The 10,093-nt window shown below is 41.9% G+C and overlaps 1 protein-coding gene across 1 annotated transcript in view; it reads left to right on the top strand.

Moving 5' to 3' along the window:
* The first annotated feature begins 6,659 nt into the window (after nucleotides 1-6,659).
* Nucleotides 6,660-10,093, top strand: part of LOC122130359 (leucine-rich repeats and immunoglobulin-like domains protein 1) — a 6,747-nt gene continuing 3,313 nt past the window's right edge. The window contains exons 1-2 of the mRNA XM_042705090.1: nucleotides 6,660-6,705; nucleotides 7,537-7,629. Coding sequence (XP_042561024.1) covers nucleotides 6,660-6,705; nucleotides 7,537-7,629 — 139 coding nt within the window. The remainder of the gene's footprint in view (nucleotides 6,706-7,536; nucleotides 7,630-10,093) is intronic.

Genomic DNA, 10,093 nt, shown 5'->3' with positions numbered 1-10,093 from the left:
TTTGTAGTTCCACGTTGGTGGAACGAACTGCCTAGTACTCCCAGAGCAAGGGCATCCCTCTCTACCTTCAAGAAGCTTTTGATGACCCAACTCTTCAGAGAGCACCTCCCTTCCTAACTGGCACCTTGACTAGCGCTTAACTTGCACTTCAGCAGTTACATTCCTGCATTTCTTTTTCCTTTCAAGGTCGTTTTTCTAATTCTTATGTAAAGTAGTATTTATTGTTACACCATGTTTTTTATTGCTCTTAGCTTGACTGTTCTCTCCCTTGTACGTCGCTTTGGACAAAAGCGTCTGCTAAATGACTAAATGTAAATGATATCATAAAAGCGTGGATTCGTTTTTCTGCATCTTGGAGAGATCTAATTTTAGCAATATTGCGTAGATGAAAAAGTATGTCTTTGAGATCTGTTTTATATGTGAGTGTTTTGTATGTGTATGTAATTCCTTGATAATTACACCGAGATGTTTGATCCTAGTGTTGGATGTTAATGAGATGCCATGGAGTGTGGGTAAATGGCTAGATAATGTCATTCTCAATTGTTTAGGGCATGTTCCTTTAAGAGGAATAGGCTTCATTAGTGCAGCTCTACAGTTAAACTACATCTGTTTCACCTGCAGGTCTGGAGTCCTTCTGCAATGCTACTCAGGAGGCTGCATGTTATGGGGCTCTGGGAAGACCTGTGTATCTGCAGCTGATGAGAAACACCAGTGGGCATGAACTGAAGTTATACAGTGGAGATGAGAATGTTTTTACATCCAAAAGCTCCAAGACATTGTTCTATAACAAGTTCGAAACCCCCAATCATTTCGTAAGAGGTGGCAGTTTGTTCCTGATAACGGGACCTGATTATTAACCCTGCAGAGAAGACAGATGCAGGAACATACAGAGTGGAAGATCTATGAGGAGTCAACAGGGAAGAGAGAGGAGATCACACAATACAGCTGATGATCAGAGGTAAATCACTTCAACTCATCTCTGAACATTTAAGACGTTAAATCATCTTTTGGCAATGATGTTGGGGGTTTATAGGTTCAAAGTTCTATAACTCCACACATGAAGACATTTTGTCCTCACATTACTCCTCTCCTCCAGCCCCTGTGTCTGATGTGGACCTGTCAATCAGCTGCTCAGCCAATGGGGAGTGGAGACTGAGGTGCTCCTCCAATGGAGACAGTCCTCAGTACAGCTGGTACCTGGACGGGAGGCCTCTGAGTGAAGCTGATGCTGATCTCAGTGCAGATAACCAGACTCTCCTGTTCAGTGGGGATGTGACTGGAAGACTCACCTGCAGCGTCAGCAACAACATCAGCAACACACACACCTCAGCTCTCCTGCTGGACGCCTGCTCTGGTACACACACCACCAGACTTCTGTATTATTCCACTTTAAAAGAACACACAACTCTGCTCTAGTCAGCTACGATCCAAATTCTATATTCTTCCACTTTGTCTAAAATAATGTCAGTATTACCAGCATTTTACCAGCAGTTTCTAACCACAGCCTCCTGAACAACACTCCATAACCTTCTGTTTGCAGGTATTTCTCCAGTCACACTACTACCCCCCTGCCCTAGTGCTACTGGTAAAGACACCCTCGTTTCCTCACCCCTGTATCTAGAGAAGACACCTACAAGCTTGGCTCTCATCACTGTATTCATAACCTTCTGTTTGCAGGTATTTCTCCAGTGTTCATCAGTGTGTGGCTGGCAGAGATCATCATACTCATATCACTGCTGGTGGGAGGGTATTACCTCTACATAAGAAACAAGAGAACACACACTCCAGGTCAGAGTACACACATCACACACCTTCATCTTCTGTTATCTCTACACTAGAAACAAGAGATCACACCAGGTTAGCAGAGAGACCTTAAACATAAGATCATGTTGGTGCCATCCTGTATACTCAAGTGGGCTGTTGGTTAAAATTATGAAGTCAGGGTGCCCGACAGTAGATTCTACTGTACTGTAGTAAAGGTTTAGACTATACCTGTGCTTTGCGGTACTGTTGTGAGCTGTTGGAGTATTTGTCCCCTAGAGTAGTCAGTAGATTGAGCTATTAGAGTGGTTGCCCCCTAAAGTAGTCAGTAGATTGAGCTTGTAGAGTGTTTGCTCGATAAACACAAATATTTTTACAAGGCAGAGGCACAGAATGTCACAATGCAAAGCAGAGTTTCTCTCTACCGTTACCCCTCTCATGCCTGTGTGCTGTATGTGTTCAGGTGTGCACAGATAGACACTGGTGTTTTTTCTCTCCCTCAGATGAGCGTAAGGACCAGGAAGTGGATCTCACTCCGACCTCTATGAGCCACAGGAGGAGGAGGACTCTAGAGGAGGTGCAGATGCAGTGACTCCCCATTGGCTCAGAGGGTGTCAAGCACCAGATTTAAAGAAATAATTTCAAACACAATTAAGAAACATTTATGAAAGCAAAAAAATATTAGAGTCTGATGAATCCCCAATGATTCTTGACTGGAGCACATCAGAGAAACTGGCTTTAATGGTAAACATGACATGGTGTCATATAGAGTACAGACCTCATGAACTCACAGAGCACATGCTGTGACATCACACACCAGTTCCCCAAAAAGCTTTTGCATTTTTTAGCTTATCTTTTTAGCACCTTTGTGTATGTAAAAAACACACACACACAGACACACACACACACACACACACACACACACAAACAGCTAATGAAACAGTTGAATATCCTTTATCCTACATTTTGTATTAATTCAATTCAATTCAATTTTATTTATATAGCGCCAGAACAATAAAATTGTCTCACAACGCTTTACAGAGCCCAGAGCCTGGACCCCCTTAGTGCAAGTACAATGGCAAGAGGGGCAAGGAAAAACCTCCTGTTAGTCAGGAAGGAACCTTAAGCAGAACCACAGCACATCTGCTTAAGGTCGGCCGGGAGGAGATAGGAAGGGAAGATGGGGGGAGGGTTTTGTGGCATAAGGGGAAGGAAAACAACAAGTGTTGTACACAGCATGCATTTGGTAGGTGTACATAATATATATATATACAAACATCATATGATATATACATTGTGCTCATAGGGTTACTGTTACAGGGGTAAGGAGAGTAGGAAAAACATGTCGAAAAACATGTCGGTGGTGGCAATAATATATATTGTATATAAATGCTAGCATAGGGTATGGGGTAGAGTAAGTGTACGGCAGTACAGTGGTGATGGGTGCATGTGGGCCGAGGGTTTCTACATGTAGATCGGGTGGAGAGACTACAGCAGCGTCCTATAGCGAAGATAGACTAGGAGAGAAAAAAAAGGCAGTGTGAGTTGGTAGAGTTTGGCTGTCCATATGCGCAGATGAGGAGGAGTAGTGGGGGTGAGGAGCAATGTTTCCACATCCATCAGGATAAGGACAGATAAGGAGATACTTTTAGGTAGTCAATTAACAGTAGGCAATATGGCCATTTTATCAGTATTAATATAGGCATTAGCAATGTGGTATGAAAGGAGAGGGAGAGAGAGAGGCTGTCTGGGTAGGTGTATGGGAATATTATTTAGCATTTAGTTTTGTTATGTTTAGTTATGGTTGGCTGACATGGTGCATGCAGATTTGAGTTAGGATGGCAGAATACACAACAGTGCCTAATTGGCTGGTGACAGCCGCAATACACGCTGTATGCTGTACCCGGGATCCGTAAAGGCCCTCCTTCACGATACAACACACGATGTCTGTAGCCCAGTTTTATAGATTTGGGTTTTTTTGTATGTGTTTAGTTATGCTGGCTTGCTGGCTGGCTGGCTGGCTGGCCCGACAGATGATGGTTTTTTTTGACGCAATTACTTATGGCTATAGGATGCACTAAAGAGGAGTGTCTTTAGTCTCGATTTGAATATGGAAAGGGTGTCTGCATCTCGGATGGAGGCAGGGAGATTATTCCAGGGGAGGGGGGCTTGGTAGCTGAAGGCTCTGCCTCCTATTGTGGTTTTTGATATTCTTGGAATTACAAAGAAGCCTGCACTCTGGGAACGGAGCAGTCTTAGAGGGCAATAGGGGACAACTAATTAATTTGTGTTTTGCTGAGGGAAGCTGCCATCTCTGGAACTCTCGTAGAGCCTCATAACTGTTGAATCCCTGCACTGTGTGTGTAGGATGTTGTGAAGGTGTTTTTGTGTTTCTCATACCTGCAGTCTTGTGTGGATGCTTTGCCATTTTGTGTACCAATAAAATTGTGCTTATCTGACACGTGATTCCTGTTCATATTACCCAGAAACGGCCTGAAACCTGTTGTTTTCACAGTCCTGCAAGTAGTGGCTACTGATCATGTCATTCAATATTTTAGTATATTAGCCACAACTGGTTCTCATCACTGACTAATCTGTGTTGCGTTGTGTAACTCAGTTAAGACACTCAGGCCATTTTACAGCTTTATTTGTGTGTTTATGTTTGTAGAGATAGTTCTTCCGGTCTCAGTGTCTCTCGTGGCTATCCTGTGTGTACGTGTGTGGCAGCAGGGACGCTCTACATCTGCAAGAAGAAGAAAACCACACAAACACCAAGTCAGTCAGCTGCGCAAACCACTGCCTCTGCTACACTCTCTCTCTCTCTCTCTCTCTCTCTCTCTCTGAAACTTGAACTTCTCAGTGTGGGCCTGCTTGCCAACACATCTCCCTCATTTATCTGAGGATCGTCCCAGTGTAGGACTGTACCTTGCGTAAGGTTGGTAGCTAACATCATTTCTCCTAGCATGAAAACAGGCTTGGGCCGTTTGTTATTAAGCAGTTAGTATGTGTTATTTAACAGGCAGAGTGTGTTATTAAGCAGTAAGTATGTGTTATTTAACAGGCAGAGTGTGTTATTAAGCAGTTAGTATGTGTTATTTAACAGGCAGAGTGTGTTATTAAGCAGTTAGTATGTGTTATTTAACAGGCAGAGGGTGTTATTAAGCAGTAAGTATGTGTTATTTAACAGGCAGAGGGTGTTATTAAGCAGTAAGTATGTGTTATTTAACAGGCAGAGTGTGTTATTAAGCAGGCAGAGTGTAATATTAAGCAGATAGTGTGTGTTCAATGAGGAAACAGGCTTTAGTCTTGCAATGATGTGCATCAAGGGAGAGAGGAAGGTTTCACTCAATAGATTCACCCTTGTCTCTGATTAAACATTAAAATAGTCCAAGTTTAAGTATCCTAAACATAATAATGGGTGTCAACAAATAGCCCGGATCCTATATAAATATATTTAGTAGAGGGGGGGGGGGATAAGTAGAGTTGAAAGTTGAGTGCAGGTTACCATGTTTGCTGTCTGCACAGCAGTGTACCCGCTGGCTACTGTTACATAAATTGTGTTGGTTGCAACTGCCACAATCAATCGTGCTTGACATCTCTTTATTCTAATTTAATGCTGGAGTAAAAACTCTCAAACATTCCTGCTTAGCAACTATGAAACTAAAATGTAAAATGGAAGAAAAAACTAAATGTTAGCTTTTAAATGGACACTTTTCAAGCATTCTAAGACGACCATGTTTATAGAAGTGCACTGTCTACTGTTGCTAGCTAGGTTGTTGTGAAACTATATTACTTAGGCTGCAAGTTTTAGCCTACAACCTCACAAGATTATTATCAAAGCAATGAGTATGACGTGATGAGATAAGTCATATACATGACCTATTTGTCAACATCATCCCCTCACAAACAATAAACAAACCAAAAACACTTTAGCTCTAAGGCATGACCATGTCAAACATAACGTGTCAAAGAAATAGACAGCCTAAAACCTAAGAAGGACTTCAAACAAAATGCCACAGAGTGAAACACAGAACCACAAACTCTCACTACTGTCACTGCAGGAAGTGAAGTAGGAAGCCAGTTTAACAGTCTACCATACAGTCTATTTTTAACATACAGAAAAAGCCCCTTCTCTTATGAAACCAAAGATACAGGGTAATGACTTAAGATTTTTACATGTGTAATTGGTCATAAAAGCTCATTTCATTTGATACAGCAAACTTGATACAACCTTGACTTGATACAGCAAACTTGGTACAAAGACCTCAGTGTCAACACTGAGACAGTTCCTACTTTTGTAAACTCCTTTTCTGTGGTAGTAGGCAATTTCCTACTGGACCTCTACCCCTCTACACTCACCCCCCTAAACCTCACTCCCAATCCGAGACTACAGCATCACCTGCGTTGTGTGGACAACATCAGTCCCAGACTCGAACTCGCAACCTCAGACATTGGAGGCAGGGTCTGTATGTCATGTATACCTCATAATTAAACTACCAGGAATAAGGCAAAGTAAAATGGATCATATTAAATTTGTTTAAAAGTCACAAAAATACACTAAAGTTTAGTGATTTAGGCTAACATATGTCACAGTGCTTATTTTAAGGTCAGTGTGTGTGTGTGTGTCTGTCCCTTAGCCTCAGCTTGAAGTTTTGTCACACACTTAAAAAAATAAATGAAACAGGACAAAAAAAGGAAGCATGAAGGAGTGAAGAGTGCAGAGAGAGGGAGTGATGTCAGATACGAAAGAGGAGCTTCAGCAAATCAGACCACAGATTCTGAGAGAGAAACGTACCAGTTTCCTCACTCCTGTATCTAGTGTTGACACAGACACTTGACTCATCCCACATCACCTCAGTAGCATCTCCTACTGCACCTCTATCCCTCTGCACACAGACATGCAGGCTGTTCTTCTGCTCTTACTGCTGGCTGGAGCCTCCAAAGGTAAGCAGTTTTAGAATTACATCAAAGCCTTTGGCTGGATATGTGTGTTGTGTTGAGAGATGTGTTGTGTTTGACCTAACCTCAGCTTTAGTTGACTAATTTAAAGATTGTAAAAGTAAACAGGTAAAGATAAAGCCACACCTGAGAGTAGATGACGCTGCATTAGGGCCAGATGTGGGCCGGATTAATGCCAGATGTGGGCCAGAGTCAGTCTCTCTCTGGGACTCACGCATGCTGCTGCGTAAGATTAAACTCCTCTGCATAAGGGAGTCATTTCTCAGAGAGCAGGAAAGGGGTCCGGATCCTCTATCACACATCTGTGTCGGGTCGATTCCATAACTATTCCAGAATTTTCTCTCTGGGTAATGTCTGAGCATGTGATCCACCATACTGCTCGGTTTTAGTAGTTAACCACCACCTGGTCCACAGAATGGGCCCTTTTTTACCATAGAAGGCATGAAACCACTGCTGCTAGCTCACAGCAGCATCAGCAACTATGATAGTCACCCTTGTCTCTGCACCATCTCAGTTCCTGCTCAGATAAGGATGTATTAGTCTACAGTTAAACTACATTTGTTTCACCTGCAGGTCTGGACTCCATCTGTGATGCTACTCAGGATGCTACATGTTATGGGGCTCTGGGAGGACCTGTGCATCTGCAGCTGATAAGGGACACCACAGGATATGAACTGAGCTTTCGTAATGAGCATAAAGCCATTTTTAGATTCAGACGATCCAAGACAGTGTTCTATGATGAGTTTATCACCGCATCATTCATTCAGAGGTGGCAGTTTGTTTCTGATAACGGGACCCTGATTATAAACCCTGCAGAGAGGAGAGATTCAGGAACATATAGAGTGGAGATCTTTAAAAAGTCATCAGGGAAGAGTGTGGGAGATAACACAGTACAGCTGATCATTGAAGGTAAATCACTTAAATTCATCTCTGAACCTTTAAGAAGTTCAAATCAAATCAAATCAAACTTTATTTGTACGGCGCATTTCATACGAGGAAGTAACACAATGCGCCACACAGTAGGAAAGAAAAGGGGGGGGGGGTTTACAAACACTTGTAAAAAAAACAACAAAAAAAAACACAGATTTTCAAGAGATAAATGAATAAAATAAAATAAACGTACTAACCGCACTGGCACCGTAAAGGACTACTCAGCACGGTCATCGTCAAACTAAGCTGCTGGGGGGGGGGGGGGGGGGGGGGGGGTTACAAACACTTGTAAAGAGACACAGATAAGTAAATAAATAAATAAATGTTACATTAATGTTAAATAAATACATTTTACAAGTTACAAAACACTTATAAAAAGACACAGATTTTGCCAGAGATAAATTAACAGGAAATTACGTACTAACCGCACTGGCACCATAAAGGACTGCTCAGCACAGTTATCGTCAAACTAAGAGACAGCTGCTGGGGGGGGGGGGGGGTACAAATACTTGAAAAGAGACAGAAATAAGTAAATAAATAAATGTTCCATAAATGTTAAATACATTTTACAGTGAGTGATAAGCGAGATCAAAGAGGTATGTCTTAAGTGCATGTTTAAAGGTTTCAACCGTTTCGGCCATTCTTAGGTATTCTGGCAGAGTGTTCCAAAGGTTGGGGGCATAGAAACTAAAAGCTGCTTCCCCATGTCTCTTTGTCCTGGCTTTTGGAACTGTTAGAAGTTCAGTGCCGGAGGACCTCAGGGATCTACTGGGTGTGTACCTTGAGAGCATGTCTGTTATATATTCAGGTGCATGACTATGGAGTGATTTATAGACTAGTAGGAGAACCTTGAAATCTATTCTAAAACTAACAGGTAGCCAGTGCAGTGATTTTAATACTGGTGTGATGTGCGCTCTCCGTCTTGTTTTAGTGAGGACTCGCGCTGCTGCATTCTGTATTGTTTGTAGTTGACTAATGGCTTTTTTTGGTAGACCAGACAAAAGCGAGTTACAGTAGTCTAGCCTGCTCGTGATAAACGCGTGCATCAGTCTTTCGGTGTCAGCCTGAGCGAGAAACGGTTGCACCTTAGCAATGTTTCTTAAGTGATAAAAAGATGTTTTAATTATATTTTTGATATGGGTTTCAAAATTGAGATCTGAGTCAAGTATGACGCCTAGGTTTCTGGCTTGGTGCTTGGTGTTAAGTGCTAGTGTTTTTAAGTGTGCAGTTAGTTTCTCTCTCTCGTTTTTTTCACCAATGACTAATACCTCTGTTTTATCTTGGTTTAGCTGGAGAAAGTTTTGTGACATCCATACATTTATATCAGAAATGCAATTTACCAAACAATCAATAGAGCTGTAGTTGTTGGGTGTTACAGAAATATAGAGCTGGGTGTCATCTGCATAGCTATGATAGTCGATGTTGTGCCTCCTAATTACACTACCAAGGGGTAGCATGTATAGACTGAAAAGTAAGGGCCCTAAAATGGATCCTTGAGGGACCCCACAGGTCATACAAATGTTTTTTGAGCTGTGGTCTCCGAGGGCGACAAAGTATTCCCGGCCAGTTAGATAGGTCCTAAACCAGTTTAGGACCGGACCAGTGAGGCCAACCCAATTTTCAAGTCTATCAATAAGGATATTGTGATCAACAGTATCAAAGGCTGCGCTCAGATCCAGAAGGGCCAAGACAGATAGTTTTTTGGAGTCAGCATTAATCCTGAGATCATTTACAACCTTGACTAATGCCGTTTCTGTGCTATGATTGGAGCGAAAACCAGATTGGAAGGTGTCAAATGCACAGTTAGCATCTAGGAAATTATTTAACTGTTTAAAGACCATTTTTTCCAGGATTTTGCTTAGAAAGGGAAGGTTAGAGATGGGTCTAAAATTGTTTAGAACTGAAGAGTCTAAATTGCTTTTCTTCAGGAGGGGTCTCACCAGGGCAGTTTTAAGTTCTGATGGGAAAATACCTGTAAGCAGGGAACAGTTTATAATGGCTAGAATGTCCTTAGACACAGAGTCAAAGATGGTCTTAAAAAATTTGGTGGGAAGGGGATCAAGAGGGCATGTAGACGGCTTCAGTTGTGACACTACTTTGCTCAGCATTTCTATATCAGCCAGTGCAAAAAAGCTCATACTGTTACAGCATGGTGGAAGGGGATCAGAAAACAAGACATTTGGAATTTCTTGAGCAATATTTTTCCTAATGTTCGTTATCTTATCTCTGAAGAATGCTGCAAATTCCTCACATTTGGAGGTGGAAAAGAGACTATCATCTACTTTAGGTGCAGGATTTATAAGGCTGTCTATTGTTGAAAAGAGGACCCTGGAATTGTTAGAATTTGTAGATATCAAATTAGAGAAATGATCCTTCCTAGCATTTCTTATTGCTTTATTAAAGACTGAAAGTTACATAATCTTAGGCATTGATGTTGGGGGGT

Source organism: Clupea harengus, unplaced genomic scaffold (assembly GCF_900700415.2).
Source record: "Clupea harengus unplaced genomic scaffold, Ch_v2.0.2, whole genome shotgun sequence".
In the NCBI taxonomy this organism is placed as follows: Eukaryota; Metazoa; Chordata; class Actinopteri; order Clupeiformes; family Clupeidae; genus Clupea; species Clupea harengus.
Note: the sequence above shows the minus strand (reverse complement) of the source record. Positions and strands in the feature narration are given on the sequence as shown.